This window comes from Lepidochelys kempii, chromosome 9, assembly GCF_965140285.1.
Source record: "Lepidochelys kempii isolate rLepKem1 chromosome 9, rLepKem1.hap1, whole genome shotgun sequence".
NCBI classification, from domain to species: Eukaryota; Metazoa; Chordata; order Testudines; family Cheloniidae; genus Lepidochelys; species Lepidochelys kempii.
The window spans coordinates 27,865,534-27,887,601 of NC_136388.1; the positions used below are offsets into that span (position 1 = coordinate 27,865,534).

Here is a 22,068-nt window from a genome sequence, read left to right on the forward strand (position 1 = left end):
CGTAAGCAACATTAACAGTCTCCCCCAGCATAGCCTCTAGCAGGTTTCCCCACAGAAGATAGCTCATCAATTGTAAAAGAATAAGAAGATTTTTTTTATATCCAAAATTGTTACCACAGTAGTAAATGATTTGACCATTAATAATACTACTTTGCACTTGAATTGCACTTTACCTTTTAACTGTGCAACTCAAACACTAACCAAGTTAATTTTCATCTCTGGGAGGTAGCAAGGCACTACTATTCAAATATAGTACTATTCTACAAACTAAATAGCCTCTACTTACTAATCAGATCAGCTCCCTGGGTGCATTCAGACTCCCATCCACTGAGTTGAGTAACTAAAGTAACTTTTCACTCCTGTTAGCCATGCAGAGCCAATATAGCTGAGAAAAAATGAAGTGGAGTCCATTCCATTCTGTCATGCATCAACAGAACTGATAACTGGGTTCCAGGCAACTAAACCTGTGTAACCAGATTGTTACCTATGAACCTATTCTTCCACTTAGGGCATAATCTGAAGACTATTTGGCTGCAGAAGTGTAATTAAGGGTGTGACGTTGCACCACATAATGCTCTATAGAAATATGCTTATGAGTGTAAATATAACATAACTGGAATGAGTTTTATGCTAGATATTCCAAGTTACATATCTCTACAAAGGTTTTTTACCCACAAAAGCTTATGCTCAAATAAATCTGTTAGTCTTTAAAGTGCCACCGGACTCCTTGTTGATTTAATCTCATTAGACTGACCTCACACTTGGTAAAGCAACCCCCATCCTTTCATGTATTTATACCTGCTCCTGTATTTTCACTCCATGCATCTGATGAAGTAGGTTCTAACCCACGAAAGCTTATACTCAAATAAATTTGTTAGTCTCTAAGGTGCCACAAGGACTCCTCGTTATTTTTGGTGATACAGACTAACACGGCTACCGCTCTGAAACCAATCCACATCTGAACTTTCCTGGGAATGTGGCCTGGCTTGTAAGGAACTGAGTCATGCATGGACATGTGACTCCAAAATTCCATCTTGGAGCTGGATTCTCTGTGGGAGAGGAGAAGGGGTTTCCACCCACAAGAGGAAGTCTATTTAAGCCCCTGAAAATTCTAAATTATATCCCTTGCAATTCTGCTTCAGGTAATGACACTGCAAATAAGCCCCTTTGGGGGTGGAGAAGCTATCTGAAAGAAACTGGAACAAAGGACAGTAACCACAGGGATGTGAATGATTGCTGGACCCAGACTAGAAGGCGACCAGTCTGTAAAAGAAGCTAATTGGAACATCTCTGAGGGTGTGATTTCTTCTGTAATCATTTTCCTATACTATTAGGCTTAGACTTGTGTGTTATTTTATTTTGCTTGGTAATTCACTTTGTTCTGTCTGTTATTACTTGCAACCACTTAAATCCTACTTTTTGTATTTAATAAAATCACTTTTTACTTAATACATACTGTGAGTTAATTAATAATATCGGGGGGCAAACAGCTGTGCATCTCTCTCTATCAGTAGAGAGTGAACAATTTATGAAAATGGATTTATTTGGGGTTTGGACCCCATTGGGAGCTGGGCATCTGAGTGGTGGAGACAGGAACACTTCTTAAGCTGTTTTCAGTTAAGCCTATACCTTTTGGGGGACGTTGTTCAGACCTGGGTTTGTGTTTGTAGCAGGCTAGCGTGTCTGGCTTGAACCAGGCAGGGCACTGAAGTCCCAAGCTGTCAGGGAAAATGGGCTCAGAGGTAGTCTCAGCACATCAGGTGGCAGTTCCCAAGGGGTTTTCTGTGATCCAAGCCATCACAAAAGGACTAATTTGGATTGCACAACCTTTATGCACAAAAAAGAATGAATCCAGAGTGACAGAGTTCAGTTTTCCAGACTAGCTTTGGTGGTTAGTTGTTTTTTTTTCCCCCTAAGCATGCCTGATATGGAAATCATATGGGACAATAAACATGAACCCTCACAATGCCATTTTTAAAGAGTCCATTTTCAGAGTAGAGTCAGGTTTAAGGAGTAGACTTCCCAAAGGCAATACAGGAAGTCAACAGCAAAGCCCAAACTGACTAGAACTCTGAAGTTCCTGGTTTCTCCTCCCTACACTATGAGACAAGGGCACAGGAATAGAGTCACTAACCCTAGGAAAGGTTGGGGTTTTTTTAATACACGTTTTACAAATTAAGTCAAGCGCTCAGAAAATCTACCATGTGGGTAAACTGAAAGTAAACGTTTCAAATCCTCTAAGATTTGTTCCCACATGACCACATCCACCCCCATCATCTATCACCTTTGCTTTCATAGCCATAAACTGTAAACTCTCCATGGACTCATTGCACCCATTATCTATAATACACTATTGACCTGGCTGTTCACAACAGTCTTTTAACCTTGGCCTTCCTGTTCCCTTCCTGTGACTCTCCACAGTTGGGTCCCACTCTTTGATTTGTTCTGTCACCTAGAACCTCACCCAGCCACTCTTTAAACTCCCATGTTAAAGTCTCAGTTTCTCTTTAGCTTATGATGAGCTCTTTCCATAAACACAGGTTTCAGAGTAGCAGCTGTGTTAGTCTGTATCCGCAAAAAGAAAAGGAGTACTTGTGGCACCTTAGAGACTTACAAATTTGTTAGTCTCTAAGGTGCCACAAGTACTCCTTTTCTCTTTCCATAAAGTATCTTATTTGCATGGTTATAAGCTGGTTTGAACTGTATTCTAGGGTGTCCACACATATTCTGGGAGGCATTGATCAGCGCTCACGTCTTACTCCCAGTCAGTACCTGGCCCGGACTGGGAAAGCTAATGACCCAACCAGCAGACCAAATTCAGTGATGAATCCTAGTCACATGGCACCTGAGGCACTTTGCACATACACTAAGATGACACATATTCTCCATGTAGTATTCAGTAATTTTTTTAAAACATAGCATTTGCTCAGCAGATCAGATCACTAGTCCAGTGGCCCATACCTGATGCTTCAGAAGGCATCTTCGCTTTATTATGCACTTAACCATGCACCTGTACATGGAGTAAAACGTTTTCTCCCCCATGACATCTTTGGCAAATAGTTATGCAAATCAAGTAATGGCAAGTCTTCATGTTGACTTGAGTTGGTGCACAGTTCCCTAATGCATTTTTACAGATGGTAAAATACTCACTTGTGTAGGCCTGCCACGTTGCCAGGACATTATTCTTTGGCGAGAATTCAAGGCAAACTGCCTTTGGGAGATCAAAAGAGTGCAGTAATTCAGTGCTGGCAACATTCACAATATTTACTCTGGAACCAAGAGAGGTCATTTCAACAAAGCTTGATTAGCCTGGTTAGTCAATAGCCAGTGTCATTTCACATATGTTTGGCTCTTCTAGGTTTCTTCCACATTTGGCTAATGTAACTAAATGCAGGAGGGTTTTTTCCTTTTGTTAAATGTTGATTAAAACAAATTTTAAGACCACATATCCAAGCATACCAAAAAGTAAATTAGTAAGTAAAAATCTCAGGTCAAAAACATGTTACATACTTGGTCTGCAAAAATTTACATTCCAGCTAAAAAAATTGCCACAAAAAAACCTCTTACTGATGTTTCTGTAACGTTAAAGTTGAGTTACAAATAGACAACAGCAAGGAAGAATAGAGTTAGATCTGTAAGATACTGCATTTAATTTTTTTTGTAAGTCCAGAGAACATGTACATCACAATCAAAAAATAACTATAACAAGGTGAGATAACAGCCCTGACATTATACGTTTGAAAACTAAAGTTTGATGGTGACCTGCATCATGTGGAATCCAAAGAACAATATACAAATAGATTCATACCCTATCCAACCCACTGCTAGACTCCAGCGACTGGAGTAAGACCTTGCTCCCCACTGTTACATGAACTGCCCCTCTTCCAGTGACGGGACTTTTCCAGCTGACTGAAACAAAGGTCCTAGCACAGCGGAGAAAAACCTCAAAATGTTGAGGAACAAAATTGAGCAGAGAACAAAACATTCATCAGCATTAACAGACATTTTGTATTGTCCACTGGCCAGGTAATGAGTAAACAGAGCATTAAGAATCTTAAAATCTCAAAACTGGTTCTTATCTCCTCTTTCCAATTGGTATCAATGGGCCATTACTGCAGAAAGGAATGTTTCTGAGGCATGATTTGTCATAGGAGGGCCCGAATCTGTGTAGTCGATAAATAAGGAGGCCTAAAATCCTCATTTTCCACTGATTTCACTAGGAACATAGGAATTTTGGTACCTAACAGCATCTGGCCTAGAGTGCCAACTTCTTTTTAAACTACCTTGTATTGTACTGAAAATTCCACATTTGGTGGACAATCAAGTAGTTCCAAGCATTCTGAGCACCCAGAATATTTTCAAAATAATAAGACCATATACAATCATTTCCTTCTCTTGTTTTTAAAGAATTTAGCCTAGAAATCATGCTGCAACCCTATTATGCTGAAGGTCCTGGGATGAGTCCCAGAACTGGGAATTGGATATTTTTTACTGGGCAATGTGAACAGAAACAATATCACCCCCTGATAAAAGAGCATCCAAATTCCATGGTGATGGGTGCCCTATACATGTATGAAATCAATAATAAATAATTCATATGCTAATTTGAAAACAAAAACCTACCACTGCAACTGGAGTACAAAAAGTGCCTTTGTAGTGTTTTCATTTATAGCATTTATGTACATTCTAAAATATATATATATCCAGATCTCATAACATCAATTAAAGAAAATCATTCATAATAAAAGCGGCACTAACTTTTCTCCATTGCACCATGCAAAGAGAGTACCATCCTTACTGAAAGCAAAAACTTTGCAGTTTTTCCCGAAGTCCCTAAAAAAACATAACAAATACACATGAATAGTCAAATATATCACACAAAAGAGGTATCTCATAAAACAAGATGAAAAGCAATGTTACAACCAGTTTCCATGCTGCTTATAGAAATTACTGGGGAGTATTTATGTTATAACAGAGATAACAAAATCAGTCTGTGTAATTATACTTACATGCTCGGGTGGGGCAATAGTCAACTAACAAATACAAATATTATGGTGCGTATACAAATGTAAAGCCCTCAAATACACCAATTTTCTAAGTTATTAACTTAGATTAAAATTAATTCATGATCAGACATTAGCACTCACTTTATGATTTTTTTCCAAATGAAAATTCTAGATGTATATTAAATATTTAGAAAAACAGTTTTATTTTCTGCAAAAGATGGAATGTTTAAAACAGTACCTTTGCAGTGTTGTATTCTCAGTAAAACTAGGTGGTCCAGTCACCATGTAGAATCCTTCAGATCCTCGCACTAGAAAAGAAAAGTTAAATAAACTATTACTCACTTTAAATTGGAAAAAGGTCTGAAGCTAGCTAACTTATCAATGTTGAGACTGATATTAAGATGGTGTCAGCAAAGAAAGTCAGGCTGACATGAGACAAGGTTTGGTCCACTGTGAAATCTGAATTTGAAAACTAAACTCTAAACAGAGCAAGTAAGAAATAAATATTGGTAGAAAATGGAATGTGAATTCTGCAATGTGCTGCCTTGTTTCAGCTATTATAGCCTGGCAACAAAGTAGAACAGACATCCAGATTCATTCCCAAACTATCCATTAGGAAGGACTTTGTAGTGTATAATAATAATAATAATAAAAAAAAAATCAGATTAGCTGACTTTCCAGAATCATTCCAAATTTGTTACTGAAGTCACAAAACAAATGTAAAGTGACAACACTTAAAGTCAAGTCTGGTATCCCATGATATTAGAAATGCATAAGCAGTAGTTAAATATTATGTGTTTTCATAGGATATTAAAGATAGTAGGGGTTTTTTTGGTAAGTGTGGCAACTTTACATTTGTTTTGTGATTTCACCAACAAACCTGGAATTCTGACATTGTCACAGCAGTACATACATAGCATGGGAATAAATCTACACAGACACACCCCTAGGGCCCCGACCATGGGTATTCTTTCTGCTACCCAAGATCCATAAATCGGGAAATCCTGGATGCCCCCATCATCTCAGGCATTGGCACTCTTTCAGCAGGATTATCTGGCTACTTGAACTCTCTCCGCAGACCCTATGCTACCAGCACATCTTCGAGACACCACCAACTTCTTGAGGAAACTACATTGGTGATTCCTGAAAAACACCATCCTGGCCACCATGGATGTAGAAGCTCTTTACGCCAACATTCCACAGGAGGATGGCCTACAAGCCATCAGGAACAGTATCCCTGATGAGGCCACAGCACACCTGGTGGCTGAGCTTTGTGACTTTGTTCTCACCCACAACCATTTCAGATTTGGGGACAACTTATATCTTCAAGTCAGCGGCATTGCTGTGGGTACCCGCATGGCCCCACAGTATGCCAACATTTTTATGGCTGAGTCAGAACAACGTTTCCTCAGCTCTCGTCCCCTAGAGCCCCTCCTCTACTTGCGCTACATTGATATCATCATCATATGGACCCACAGGAAGGAGGCCCTTGAAGAATTCCACCAGGATTTCAACAATTTCCACCCCACCATCAACCTCAGCCTGGACCAGTCCACACAAGAGATCCACTTCCTGGACACTACCGTGCAAATAAGTGATGGTCACATCATCACCACCCTATACCGGAAACCTACTGACCGCTATACTTACCTACATGCCTCCAGCTTCCATCCAGGACACATCACACGATCCATTGTCTACAGCCAAGCCCTAAAATACAACTGCATTTCCTCTAATCCCTCAGACAGAGACAAACACCTACAAGAGCTTTATCAGGCATTCTTAAAACTACAATACCCACCAGGGGAAGTGAGGAAACAGATTGACAGAGCAAGATGGGTACCCAGAAGTTACCAACTACAGGACATGCCCAACAAGGAAAACAACAGAACACCACTGGCCATCACGTACAGTCCCCAGCTAAAACCTCTCCAGCACATCAGCAGCGATCTACAACCTATCCTGGAAAACGATCCCTCACTCTCACACACCTTGAGAGGCAGGCTAGTCCTCGCTTACAGACAGCCCCTCAACCTGAATCAAATACTCACCAGCAACTACACACCACACCACAGAAACACTAATCCAGGAACCAATCCCTGTTACAAACCCCGCTGCCTACTCTGTCCCCATATCTACTCTAGCGACACCATCAGAGGACCCAACCACATCAGCCACGCCATCAGGGGCTCATTCACCTGCACATCTACTAATGTGATATATGCCACCATGTGCCAGCAATGCTCCTCTACCACGTACACTGGCCAAACTGGGCAGTCTCTTCGTAAAAGAATAAATGGACACAAATCAGACATTAGGAATGGTAACATACAAAAGCCAGTAGGAGAACACTTCAATCTCCCTGGACATTCAATAACAGATTTAAAAGTAGCCATCCTTCAACAAAAAAACTTAAAAGACAAACTGCAGAGCTACAACTCATTTGCAAACTTAACACCATTAATTTGGGCTTGAATAGGGTCTGGAGTGGCTGGCTCACTAAAAAAGCAATTTTCCCTCTCTTGGTATTGACACCTCCTCCTCAGTTATTGGGAGTGGACCACATCCACCCTGACTGAATTGGCCTTGTCAGCAGTGGTTCTTCACTTGTAAGGTAATTCCCTTCTCTTCACATGCCAGTATATTTATGCCTGTATCTGTAATTTTCACTCAGTGCATCTGAAGAAGTGGGGCTTTTTACCCATGAAAGTTTATGCCCAAATAAATCTGTTAGTCTTTAAGGTGCCACCAGACTCCTTGTTGTTTTTGTGGATACAGAGTAACATGGCTACCCCTCTGATACATAGCAGCACAGTTTGGATGATATATTTATTACCTAACTACTATAGCATCCCAAACCCAGAATGTACTAAATGCATAACAGGAAAATAAAGGGGCAGGTCTCTGCCCAGAGAAATATACAATTTGAATAAACTATGTATTGATCTATTTACTACAGATCAGCAGATATACTGACATTATGATCCTTTGGAAGTTTTTGAGAATGCTACATGGATCTTTCTCTCCTTCTTAGAAAAGAATTTAGATCTATAAATTAAAACTTTTAGTCTAGACTTTGCAAATTACACTTGGACTGGTCTACAATGAACAAGTTTAAAAAAATATAAAAAGAATAATTAAAACATATTCAGCACATCTAGACCTCTTCTAAATACATTTCCTTGAAAAGTTCTTTTCATCGGTTTAAACATTATTTATCTTTTGTAAATGGTTTGTCCCTTTTCAAGTATAGATTATTTCAGATAATAGACATTATAGTCTAGCACAGTTTGCAAATTACTACAAGATCAAATCATTGCCAGAGCTATCATGTATAAATGGCTTATCATGGTCTTCATAAAAATACCTTGCACTGCACTGCAAGCCCTATATCTTTGTGAACTTCCAAGTTGAAAATAATAAAAAGAATAGCAATCTTCCTCTTGTGGAGATCGAGAGAGCTAGGACAAATATTACCCCAACTCCTTTTTTAAAAAAATTACTGTATATTATTTTGATTATTTTTATAATAATTGAATTTATTCTGAGGAGAAAATAAGATTGTTACTTAATTTTTTAATTCTAAAGGTTAAAGATTAATCAAAAAGCAAAGATATTGCCTTAGTATATTCACATGAGTTGGCTACAACAGAATGAACAAAAATAACAAGTTTTGTGTTGCTTTTTAGTAGGTATCAAAACAAAATTTACTATAGGTTATCTGATAAGAGGCCCAATCCTTCTAGTTCTTCATACACTGATTTCAATGGAAGGTCCACATGCAGATGGTTTACAGAAGGGTCTGAAAGAAATATACACGGTAATATCTCTCAAAAGTTGGGAATAAAAAATTAGAATAATGTGTCTATGTCAGATTCTCTCATCAAATTCTAACATAAAAAGTTAAATCTGACCCTGTTCTAAAGGGGAAGTTGACAGCAATGAATTTAAATTAGAAACTAAAAATTGCAGAAAATTGATAAGGGAAGCAAAAGAACACAAGGAGAAACCTATGGCCTGTAAAATTAAAGACAACAAGAATGTGTTTTTGAAGTATATTAGGAACAAAAGGAACCCTAATACATAATGTTATTAGTTCTTTACTAGATGGATTTTGTAGAATTGTCAATAATAATGAAGACAAGTCAGAAGTGTTCAATAAATATTTATGCTCAGTATTTGTGAAAAAGACAGATAATGTATTTAACTCATATGATAATGAAATACTTTCTATTCCAACAGTAACTAAGGAGGATGTTAAACAGCCACTGAAGTTAGACACCTTTAAATAGTCAGATCAGGATAACTTGCACCCAAGAATTTTCAAAAAATTGGCCAATGAGCTCTCTGAACTGTTAATGTTAATTTTTAATAAGTTTTGGAACACTTATGATGTTCCAGAAGGACTGGAAGCTAATGTTGTGCCATATTTTAAGAGATTAAACAGGATGACTTGAGTCACTGTAGGCCTGTCAGTCTGAATCTGATTCTAGGAAAAATAATGGAACAGTTTATATGGGTCTCAATTAATAAAGAATTTAAAGAGGGTATTCAAACTAATGCCAATCAATCTGGATTTATGGAAAATAAATCTGGCAAACTAATTTGATTTTTTTTTATGCAATTACAAGTTTGGTTAATAAAGATAATTCTGCTGATGTAATATAAGTAGATTTCTCTAAAACATGAGACCTGGTACTGCCATTTTGATTAGGAAACTAAAGCTAACAAAATCAACATGGCATGTATTAAAGGGATTAAAAATTAGCTATCTGATAGATTTCAAAATGTAACTGTAAATGAAAACTCCTGTTCAAGGAGGTTGTTTCCACTGGGATCCCACAGGAATAGTTTCTCAACCCTATGTTATTTAATATTTTTATCAATAACCTGGAGGAAAACATAAAATCATTACTCAAAGTTTTCAGATAATACAAAAATTGTGGGACTGATAAAAAAAACAGAGGACAATTCACTGAAACAGAGTAGTGTGAATCACTTGCTAAGCGGGGTGCAAACAAAAAAATATGTTTTGGTGTGACTAAATATAAGGCCACACATCTGGAAACAAAAGTAGGCCATACTAATGAAAACACTTGATCACAATGGATAATCAGAAGAATGTGAGCTTCCAGTGCAATGCTGTGGCTAGAAGGTCTGATGTGATTTTTAGATGTATAAATAAGGGAATATTGAGGAGGAATTGGGAGGTTACATTATCTCTGTATTTGGCACCGATACAATTGGTATTGGAATACAGTTCTGGTGTCCACACTTCAAGAATTATGTTGGAAAAATTGGAGAGAATTAAGAAAATGGTCTGAAAATTATTAAAGGACCGGAAAATTTACCTTATATTAAGAAACTCAAAGAAGCTCAATCTATGTAGCTTTATTAAAGAGATGCTTAAGGGGTGACTTGATTACAGTCTGAAAGCACTTTAACGGGGAACAGAAACTTGATAATAGATGTCTCTTCAACCTACCAATGAAAATGCGTGCAGCCCGCAGTTTGCCCACCACTGGACTAGATGATCACACTGGCTCCTTCTGGCCTTAAAAATAAGTAAGTCTGACTTGCAGTGAAAATCACTCACAAATATAGCAGTTCCTCAATGGTGTCTGAAGGAGTTAAAAAAAGTTCTACACATTTTCAATTATTTTATTCTGTTCTTCAAAAATTCTATTAATGGAATGATCTTATTTCCTCTATCATGCAGCATTTTAAAAAAAAGAATAGTTGTTAAAGTTTTTACATCTTATTAATATTTGATAGTCTCATTTTTCAAATCACTTTCAGACAAATATTTTTAAAAAAATCTTTAAAGGAAACTGAAAAACAACCCTTACTATGACATAATGGTCATATATATCAAATGGACAACCTGATATCAAGATCTTAACATCTAATTGTGTCTACACTAGCACGTTTGTCAATAAAATTTATACCACTAATGGGTGTGAAAAAAACTTCTCTCTGAGTGACACAAGTTACATTAACAGAAGCACTGGTGTGCACAGACCTATGTTGGCAGGAGGCGCTCTCCCACTGACATAGCTACCACAGCTCATTGGGGGTGGTTTAATTATGCCAACCTGGAGAGCTCTCTCCCATGGGCATAGAGCGGCTACATGGGAGATCTTAAAACAATACAGCTGCATTGGTACAGCAGTACATCTGTAAGGTCTCCAGTGTAGATGTGGCCTAAATCAGTGATATTTACTTCTGGGGGAATTCTGCACCACTGCGCATGCGCAGAATGTATGTCCCTCACAGAGTTCTTTATTTCCCTGCAGAAAAATGACTTTATGACATGGAAGCAAAGGGAAGCCACCAAAGCAGTCATTCAACCCTTCCCAGCAGTATGTTTTGGGTGCCCAAGGCAGCCGGCAGAGAGGTAAATCACTGTGGGGTGGGGTCAAAACTGGGAAAGACTTGGCTGGTGGCTCCTACCCTGTGCCAGGCTCAGTTCCTAGTCCCGCTGGGCTGGGGAAGATGGGACTTCCTCTTCCCCTGCACAGCATCGGAGCCGGGTCAGACTCACCCCCAGATTTCTCCACCAGCTATAGGAACTCTGCAAACTCCCACCCCCCCCCCCGGCACTTCCTTCACCCATTGTTCCTCAGCTGCAGGGGGAGGGGGTCACCATACAGGGAGCTGCTCCCCCATCATCCGTCCAATTCCCATGCATCCAAACCCCCTCATACCCACCCCTCCCGCACCCAGAACCCCACATGAACGAGCCCCAACCAGCTGCACTTGGATCCCAACCCCACTGAGCCCCAGTCCCCCAGCACCTGGACACCCCCATCCCCAGCCCCTCATTGAGCTCTATCCCTCCCAAACCCAGACTACCCCTGCTGAGCCCCAACCACCTTCACCTGGACCCCCCCCCCACAGAGTCCCATTCCCATTGCACCCAGAACCCCCAACAAGCCCCTGTGCATCCAGATCCTGCCCCCACTCCCGCCCCCAGATCACCCACCGACCTCTCCCATACCCAGATTGCCCCACACAGAAACCTTTCAACCCATACCAAGCCCCTCCACACTTGGATCCTGCCATGCTGAGCCTGCCTGCCCGCACCTGGCATGGAGGAGCAGGGCTCTGGGGTGTTTCTAGGGCAGGACCAGTCCTTGCACTGTATCAGGGTTGGGTGCAGCCTCACCACCGAGTTAGTGTCCAGGGGGGTGGGGGCGGGGAGACGCATAATGATCTCCTACCTCTGTGCAACCAGTGGCCTGTGCTCCCCAATGCCATGCTGGAGCCTCCACATTTATTTGACAACATTTGCAGAATTTTAAATATTGCATGTAGAATTTTTAATTCTTTGACACAGAATGCCCTCCACTTCCTTGGCATTACTCTCAGAAAGAGTGAAGCACCTGTGCGAGGAGTGCTCCCTGTGCAACTTGACATTGTAAAGACCACAGGCAGTAGAGAACAGTGCAAGAGACAGAGCTGACAAGGGGGCAGAAAAATCTGAACAGTTGAAATCCCCTTTACATCCAAGCAGCCAGGAGCAAAAAGTGACTCCTCACTTCCAGAGGTGAGGAACAGAAGGAAAAATGCATTCCCTTCTTTCCAGGTAGCCTGGAGAGGTGGGAAAGAGAAAGACAGAAGATACTGTATTGAATGGAGTCTGAGCATACCACAACATGCAGTAAAGACAGTACTTACATGAGTCACCTTTTATGTAATGATTTCAGAACACTTTACCAACAATAAATGTAGACTCTCTGCATCCCAATGAGTTAGGGAAATATTTCCATTTACATATAGAAAAATTGAGGCACAGAGAAGTTATGTGGCTTGGCTATAGTTACAAAGAGTCAGTATCAGAAATGGGAATAGAAACTAGGTCTCCTGACTCCCCTACACAGTGTTCTAATCACCAGACCGTGCTGCTTTCCTCTTAAACATGCTCTTTAGAATACTAATATTTAACGTGGGGAACCCGCTGAGAAACATTCTTGAACTAGCAAAGTAACATATTCTGCACCTGCCAGTGTTCCTAAATAATTTTAAGGCGTAGCCTGATGCAGAAAATAGCACAGTGGTCTAGTCCTGAGGTAACAAATAAATTGATCACTGGGCAGGTCTACATTCAAAAGTAAAGGTCAAAATGTTCTGGTTAAGAATTAACTATGAAACACCGTCCTAGCCATTGCAGCTTTCTGGTCAATAAGCAGCAGTGAGTCCCACAGAACCCCAAGGTTCTGATTAACAAGCACTGATCAAGCTCCTCCAGCTGAAGGAACAACTATCATTATCATCCATTTCTCCAGCGGAGTACTCTACTCCACCAGCACAATCTCAGTTTTAGCAGAGACAACAGAGTTCAGCTAACTCATCCAAATCCTGATTTCAGCTAAGCACTAAGTACACTGGGTCAATCCTATCCATCAAGTCTTATGAAATGCAGATACAGAGCTGGCTGTCATCCAAATACTGGAGATACCACAGCGCATACCTCCTCACTATCTCCCCTAGCAGCCTCACATATATAATGAAAATGAGGGCAGTACACTGGAATGCTCTGGAACTCCAAATCTGAAGGCCTGGCTACAGCATTATGCTCTGTATCCTATCAAAATGAATCGAAAGGAATTTAGCTATTTCAGAACTCCATACACTCCTACTAATAATTACAGCCACATTCTAGTTACCGCTCAAGGTAAATAGTATCAAAAGCAACTCCAGATCTAACAGAGTCACATGGGAAACTCCAGGTCTGTGTAATGTTGCACGCTGATGTAGCGCACCAAGTTAACAATACCACAGCCCCCCAAACACCAAAACTGCTTAGGCTTAGGCGCACCACCACGTGCGAACGGCACCCGTGTCACGCGAGAGTGTGGTGGGATCCCATTGGCAGGGCAGCTTGTACGGGCACGGCCCCCCTCCCTGCGTACTGAGGCGCCAGGCGGAGATGGAGCGTGTGACGCTCCACAGGGCAGAGACTCAACGGCACCAAGCGCAAACGGGCCATCGCAGCCCGCGCTCGAGAAACGTGCCGGGGCCACAGGGGACGCGAGGGCACGGGGGGGGGGGGGCAACCAACGCAGTGAGGCCTGGGGGAGGGAAGGAGCCGGGACACCGGGGCCAAAGCGGCAGGGAGACCATGGCCCGGCTGGGGAAGGTGCCGCTGAAAGTAGAGTGGGAACAGGGCGGCGGGACAGGGTTTAGCAGCGCAGGATGACTGGGAAGTTCCCCGCAAGGGGAGCGGAGCAGGCGCTGCTCCTCCGAGCGACACCTGCTCCTATGCCGCTGGCCTTAGCCATTGGCACAGAACCCACCTGCCAAAAGCGGCGTGGAAGGCGCCATGTTGAGTCGGACGCAGAACTTCTCTTTCCGGGTCAAGGGTCACCAGCAGAGCCTCTAGAAAACACACGTCGCCCAGGTCTCCGATAGCGGGAACCGCCTCCTGGGCTACGTGGGTTTCTGTGGTCATGTGCTTCGAGGAAGTGCGCCTTCCTGCCTCAGATAGCCCCTCCGTTACCGTTGACCCGGAAGTAGTGGGGTAGGGCGAGCGGGTTGGACGCTCCGTGAGAGCGGAGACCTTTGCCCTTCCGGGTGGCCGCCGCCCCCCTTCCTCCCCGCGTTGCGTGTTTCCGCTGGGCGGGACGTCATCTTAGTGCTTACGCTGGCAGCGGTCTGGGAGAAGCGGGCGGCGTTGAGTGCCTGAGACCCCCCCAGCCCGGCACAGACTCGGCGGTTGAGTGGCCAGGCCGGGGCGGTCGCTTCTCTCACGTCCACAGAGCAGCGGGGAGGAGTAGCCCGGGCCCCCGGCGGCGCGGGGGGAAGATGGTGGCGAAGCAGCGGATCCGGATGGCGAACGAGAAGCACAGCAAGAACATCACCCAGCGGGGCAACGTCGCCAAGACCTCGGTACGGGCGGGGGCCCCTAGCCGTGCTCTGGCGGGCGGGGGCGGAGAGTGCCCCAGAGCGGGGCCGGGGGAGCGGGTAGGAGGACCCTGTAGGTGAACTGCTTTATTCCCTCTGGGATCTGGTGGGGACCTGGCAGGGCATGGGGAGCTGTGGGGACGGAGCATGTGGGTCAGTGCGCGCCCTCAGAGCCAGGGGGGGTTGGCTTGGTTGGAGGGGAGTTGGCCCTGATGCTGCTGCTCTCCCTGCAGAGAAACGCCCCCGAGGAGAAGGCATCCGTGGGGCCCTGGTTGTTGGCGCTGTTCATCTTTGTGGTTTGTGGCTCAGGTAAGCGTTGCATAGGGGTCACCTCATGCTGTGCCCCCTCCATACTTGAGAGGGAGGCCAGGCCTTTCCCTGCCTGTGAGCAGCGGGGCCAGAGTCCTCTTGGAACAACTCCCAGGCCTGTGGCTGTGCCCGCTCTTCCTCTGATCACTGGAGAAAGCCCAGCAGGTGACTGACCTTTCTTGGGGCAGGACTGAAAGGAGGTACTGATTAGTGTGCAGGTGAGATGGGTGTCCCAGGTGGTGTCACTCCTCACTGCCACCCCCTGGCAAGAGTTAAAGAGGAACTAATTTAAATGACAAATCTTGAAAGATGCAAAAAGCCACACATAGACTTACAGGTTTTCTGTGTAGTTACTGATCTTAACAAACACAGTGGTCATCTGGAAATGACTTTACTATATAAATGAGAAAGCTATAAAAAATATTTAAAACAACCTAACATTAGCAAGTTAGATGTGTATCTGCTAATCATATTAACTTTAGTGAGTACCTGTACACTGTGATTGGGAATATCTTGTTAGTAGTGCACCTGTTTTGAGCTTATCAACCTTAACCTTGCTCAAGGTATGGCATTCAGCCATGCAATTTGTATTATATAACAGAGTCTAAAGGATCAAGTAACAAATCACTCAAAGTAGGGTTTTTACACTTGTATCCTTTATTGCTTTAGCACTGTACTTAACAGGGTAAAGCAAAGTAACCAATCTTTAGTGCCTACTGTTGGTTCCTAGTAATATATCTATGATTAACTTTTTAGAGAAACTTCTCTTTTCACATTAGACAGTATTTTGTTTCTTCTTTGATCAGTCTCCTTTGCTGAAAAGATCCATATAAATAGGGGGAGCCTTAACTTTTAAGCCATTACGAATACAAAGGATATACCCTTTAAAGGGATCTCTGGCAGTTTTTTTCAAAATTGGCCATTTAAGAAAAAAACTTGTGTGTCTTCATGAATGTGTGCGATTGATGTGTCTGTTGATTCTTGCAAGTATTAACTATGATTTGTTTGGCCTATTTGGTAAGCATCACTTGTATTCATCTTTTCTTTTGCAGCTATCTTCCAAATTATTCAGAGTATCAGGATGGGCATGTGAAGGCGCTGACCTTAAACAAGTTATTTTCATCTTCCTGTGAATTACAATGAACTGTCATTCCTAATGTTTGATACCCTGGTCTGAAAACTTAATTCATGATACTGTCCTGCTCCAGAACGATTTTCCATATTGGCCATATGTCATTCCAGGTTCCTTCACAAGTCATTCCAAGTTTTCTAGTCAATACCACAGTGCCTTGAAAAGCACCACATGTATAAAGCAATAAAATTCTATTGTTGATCTACAATCGTGGACCTACTTATTTAGTGAAGTATACATTTTTTTTTCTGTAGATATGTTAAGTTGTATGCAGTGTAGGTATGTAGGAACTACTACATCTGTGTAAACACCAGTCTTGAGATCTGTTAACCCTATGTATAAATGGAACTGGTTTTATTTAAAATTGAGAAGCGGGGATTCTTTTAGTGGCTGTACTATGAATTTAAAGCACACTCAATTAAGCTGAGTGGGCTTTGTTGCATTACATTGCTTATCTAAATGGAACATCATGTGTAGCTGTCACCTAGTTTTACTATAGCATGTGGCAGTGCATTAGCGCTTATAATGGTGGAACACCTTATTCCATGCCCCTTGCAAGACTATCCTCCTAAAACAAGTGTTTGTTAATGTAAAATCAGTAGGTTTTACTTGATGAGGCTGACTAAACATGACAAGGCAACAACTGCTTCGGGAATGCTTTAGTACTAACAAGTTAAGGCATAGCAGCTGTGATAAATGCTGCTGTTGGGACTGTCAGTGTTAAACTTTTGTTGGCAGCAGTGTATAACTTGGCTGTAAATACTTCTTGAACCACTCAACCATCATACACATGCCATTTACACGCACACAATACCTCCAAAGAGAAGTAACATGTTTTCATGTGAACCAAGCTACTGGGTCCAAACCTGCCTTTGTCTCTATCACTTAAATATTTCCCCATCAAACACCCCAGCTGCATTCAAATAACCCTAAAAATCTGATTTGACTTCCTTGTGTATAAGACTGAAATTATCTTTGTGATGCAATGTATCACACCTAGTTTATTGCAGAAGTCTCTCAAAAGCGTAGGCTGTCAAACTACCTTTTGTAATAGCTAAGTCTAACTTAAAGGTGGAGTCGGTCTTCCATTGTGCACTTCTTTTGGGAAAATAAAGGTCTGTTTTTCCAGCATGTTTTTTGGGTAGAAGAAGGGGGTATTACTCAAATTTGGTTGCATTAAGAATTAACTAGAAAAATAAGCTATGCTACTTTCATAGGGATGTGTTACTAACCACCTAGTGGCAGATCCTCAGCTGCCTAAGTCCACTTGAAATCAGTGGGCTTATGACAGTTTATACAGCTGAGGATCTGCCCCATAGTTTAGCCAGACAAGTTATGTTCTCTGTCCTTGGAAATTGGTATAATTTGTAAATGAGAAAGTTTGTGTACAATTGCAGTACTATTTTAAATAAATTACTTTTAAAATGTGAATTGTCTCCCTTTTAAACTTGTAGGTGCTGACCATTCCAAACTAAATCTTCTGGTTTAATGGGAAAATTAGCTCCTAATTTTTTTTGTTAGAGTTGTCAATACCTTTCTATGGTATCACTCAGAATGAATTTAAATATCAATTTTGCTGCATTTTATGTTGTTCAACAGTTTATGCAAGCTTGATTAAATGAGATGTTAAGTTTTGGTTCAGTCCAGTGTGAATAATTTTTTTTATACTCTGCTGTTTAGTAGCCGAGTTGGCTGCCTCCAGCATGGTATAACAATCCCACAACAGAGTTTCGAGAAAACATGGAGTAATTGCTTATTTTTAATCAGACATGGATGATGATCTTGATGTTACTGAGCCTTATGTGGTTATAGTGAGAGCCACATAGCTTGAATGAGAAAGAAATGAGTTTATAGCTTTGAGTATCATAAATGTACTTTAACACACTATTACAGTTGGAAAATGGTAGTGTCTAGTTTCCATAAGGCTAAGTATTCTAGTTTTTCTTTAATCAAATGGATTGAAACTGTAGTCAGATTCATTCCCGACTAATACCTCGTTTTGGCTGTACAGTTACTAAGGAGAAGTTTTTATACGAGTCATGTATGGTAACAATTTGGTCATTAACCCAGAAAGAGCATTGCTATGTAACTTAGAATTAATAAAAAGCACTGTTTAAAACAGGGTTAGATTTAATAAAGCACTAGGAATTATACTCTAGGGCCTAATTTTGCATTGGCAGGGGCATGAACTAGCCAACCTAATTCAGTTTCCATCTCACTAAGTATTAAACCTTATGCTTAAATGAGAAACAGGTCTGATCATTAGAAACTATTAATAGAGCCACTAACATTATATATAAGGCCAGCTCCTTAGCTGGTGCAAAGTGGCTTAGCTCTACTGAAATCAGTAGAAATCAGTATGCAGATTTGTCAGATAAAGACCTAGTCCATGGTAGGGGCCATATTTGGTTAGCTACAAAATGTTTCCCATAATACTGGAGCATCTCTGATTACAGTTATGAAATACATGTATAGGGCCAATCGCTTTTAGTTATTTTCCTCTTTGCACCATGTCTTTTTATCCAAATATGTAAAAAATGGGACTTGTCTTATTATAGAAACTTGAAGAAAAATTAGTCTCCAAATCTTAATCATTTTGTTAGTGGTAGCTATTTGCCAACAAATATTACTTAATACAGTCAATGGGTAAGTGTCAAAGAGTCAGGCTTGCTTACACTTAAAACCCAAGCACTGCTTTCAAACTTGGATTTAGTTTTCTTTGCAAACAGATGATGTAGGGAAGTCTCAATGTTATCTAAAAATACAAAGTTTATCAAATCTTATGATGCAATATACTGGTGTAATCTAACATAGCACAGGTAAGTACTTTGATTTTTTTTTTTTTTAAACCATGTACTATTCTGTTAATGCAAGTCAACAGATGGTCATGTTATAGTAACTGCTTTAGAGGCAACGGAGAACAAAGTCCTCTGCCTTATGAGTGGTCCTGAGGATATTAGTGGGATCATTAGTGAGTAAGTGAGGCAGGATTTGGTCTTATTTTGCATCATAAGCCAGTTTCCTGAATTAACTTCAGCTTGACTGCTGTATGAATTTAGAATTAAATTGCAGTCAGAACATTACCTATAATAGTGTCCCTAAACCAGGCTATCACTATACCTACTGGACTAGTGCCAAGGATACATTTTCATTCAACATTTAGTATTACACTACCAATATTTTTCTTATGATACAGAATCTGCTGCAGCAATAGACTAATCTGTGAGTGAGTTTTTCTGTAATGTCTTGGAAACTATGAAACCTCCTGAAGTGATTAAATGAATAGAATTATTTCAGTTAGATTGTTGGGGGAAACCTTTGTAGAACTTACAAATTCTAATTTTTATGATTTATGTATAACTAACCCTCAATATTCATTGAATCAGCTTTTTGCTGACAGACCAGGTTAGGTATTGCACATCCTGTCTGGAAGCAGCTACACAAAGAAGTCATTAACATGGAATGACTGTGCCTTAGGAGAACAATGAACATAGCTTGGCCAAACTCCTTAATAAAAGAAACTAGTTATTCCATGAAGGGAGGTTGGAGCAATAGAAATTAGAAGCTGCTGTTAAAAATCACATGTGCTCTTGGAACTATTTGACCAATGGACCAAAACTAGAAAGAGCTTATGCAGGAGCAGAAAGAGAGGAGGATCTGGGGATCCTGACTAACCAAAAACCCAAAGGAGTCTGAATGGTGAAGCTGCCGGAGGGTGGGTTTTTACATGCAGGTTTTGTTTTTGTATGGATCTATACATCTCTGCTTTTGCCAGGAATAAAATATGTGGGTATCTAAAAAGTCACTTTCAAATCTTCTGAGTTCCTTATTGTAACTGTCTCATGTCTCCAGAACACTGAATTGGAATAGCCAAGGGGATGGAGCTCTGAGAAAGTGTTAAAGCTTTCAGGGAGGTGTGGGAGGATGGATTTCAGCACTTATCTTGGGTTGAGGGTTACTTCCTCTTTACCATATAGATGTAGCTGAATGAGATTGGGAGGAGGTCCCTCTCAGTGAGGGAGTCTTCCCCCTATTTGCATGATGGTATCTATCAATATTTTTGCATTAAAAAAAAGGATTGTAGCCACACTTTTGGGTTAATTAATGTATCCATGAAGCCAAAGCACATGGGCATATTAAAATAATGTATTTGTAATTTAGGGGTGAAGGACTCATTGCTTTCTAGTTATTGCTTGTCTGGGCTTCTACAATGCTAAACTTTTAAAGCCATAGAGATGCCAATGCTTTTATGAACAGAATCACATTTTTAGTTGATTTGGTGGACTTATCTTTGATAAAACAATATTCATTTCAAAATCTTAATGCATATAATGCAAAAGGAAATAAGCATTGCATCATTCTTAAATAAAACAGTTGTAGCTACATGGTGTAGCTTGCAGTTTCTCTTCTGCATTGTAGCTGTATTTTTTCTTCTTCCTGTCTTGTAGGGCTTTCCTGAAATGCAGCACAGCCGAGTTAGAGTAAATGCCACATCCAGCTGCTTTTAAAAGAAGCAGACTTCCATAATTGGATTGTGTGGCTCAGCAATGTTTGTTATAATTTACTATATTTAATGTCCTAATAGGCTGTGATATCACACAAATAAAAATTCAGAAACCTTTGTATCGCTGGAAGAAAACCACTAACATGCACCAGGCCTCCTGATAATTTACATGAGCAGGGCTCTTGTCGGAGGGGAACAGCCCTGAATGTTGGCCTGGATCCAGCTATCCTTTGTTGTTTGGTGAGTGAGAGTTATCCTCATTTTATAGTTTGAGAAACTTTGGCTGAGAAAGGTTGTGACTGGCTCAAGATGACATAGCGATCAAAGTAAGCAATAAAAAACCGTGTTGTTCTGGCTCAGTCCCCTGCTCTAACCAGCAGGAAGTACTGTTCTACAGTCACATGGAGGATATGATATAGGATAGTACCTGTGGGTTGTGGTGGGAGGAGGAGTTGGCTTCAATTCATAGGAGAAGTAGGAGTTACACTTATGTAAGGGGAGAAAGATACAGGGGAGGGGCCTTGATAGGTGTGGACAAGGGGGAAGTAAAGCAGTTTTCCAAAGTAGAGTACTAGGAATCATCCTCTAGTCCCCCTTAAGCAGTGACAAGAAGTGGGCAGGAGTAGCCTTTTCTAGGTCCTGACTCAAGCCCTTCCACCATACACTATAATACCACTTGCATGGGAAAACAATTTACATCACTTTAATAATTGTACCATATCAACAGTGACACCCAGTGGGCAGATCAGTTAATCACACAGCAGAAGTCTTCAGCAATTTGGGTAGTCATCTTTCTATAATGACAAATTAGCCCTGATTAGCAACTCTAAATAGACACACACTCTCAGCTTTTGATGGCAGAGCAAGAGCAGCAAGATTATCCAAGAACTTGCAGAGTGAAAACCACATATGATGAGATGAAAACAAATAGATTGTTTCCTTAATTCCTTTTAAAAAAAAAATTAAAAGCCAAATGTAATGAGTAAGGTATTTACATGAATACAACAATTGCTATTATCAGCAGGAGAAAGGAATGCCGACATGAAAGTCTCTTGTCTTAGATTTTAGCATTTATTTTTTATTTTTTTTAAATCAGGGTTTCACAAATCTTTTCCTAGTGTAAATCACCACTTTGAGATCTTCTGAGGAAAAGTGCTCTCTAAGAGCTAGGTATTAATACTAAAGTATAATAGAGAAGTTGTCTCATACAT

The 22,068-nt window shown here is 40.9% G+C and overlaps 2 protein-coding genes across 5 annotated transcripts in view; one reads left to right on the forward strand and one right to left on the reverse strand.

Moving 5' to 3' along the window:
• Positions 1 to 14,512, reverse strand: part of EIF2A (eukaryotic translation initiation factor 2A) — a 33,075-nt gene extending 18,563 nt beyond the window's left edge. Inside the window, exons 1-5 of one of the 4 annotated variants that reach the window (XM_073359698.2) lie at positions 10,492 to 10,552; positions 8,718 to 8,808; positions 5,245 to 5,314; positions 4,759 to 4,833; positions 3,151 to 3,269 (exon numbers count right to left, since the gene is read on the reverse strand). In XM_073359698.2, coding sequence (XP_073215799.1) covers positions 3,151 to 3,269; positions 4,759 to 4,833; positions 5,245 to 5,314; position 8,718 — 265 coding nt within the window. In that variant the 5' untranslated portion in view covers positions 8,719 to 8,808; positions 10,492 to 10,552. Of the gene's footprint in view, positions 1 to 3,150; positions 3,270 to 4,758; positions 4,834 to 5,244; positions 5,315 to 6,656; positions 6,855 to 8,717; positions 8,809 to 10,491; positions 10,553 to 14,305 lie in introns of those variants that run through there. The other 3 variants (XM_073359697.2, XM_073359700.2, XM_073359699.2) reach the window with 3 other exon arrangements.
• A 60-nt stretch (positions 14,513 to 14,572) lies between these two features.
• SERP1 (stress associated endoplasmic reticulum protein 1) lies at positions 14,573 to 16,561 on the forward strand. The gene is made up of 3 exons (XM_073359701.2): positions 14,573 to 14,897; positions 15,146 to 15,221; positions 16,274 to 16,561. Exons 1-3 carry the CDS (start codon positions 14,814 to 14,816, stop codon positions 16,312 to 16,314), a joined length of 201 nt encoding a protein of 66 aa, XP_073215802.1. The 5' UTR covers positions 14,573 to 14,813; the 3' UTR covers positions 16,315 to 16,561.
• The last annotated feature ends 5,507 nt before the right edge of the window (positions 16,562 to 22,068 follow it).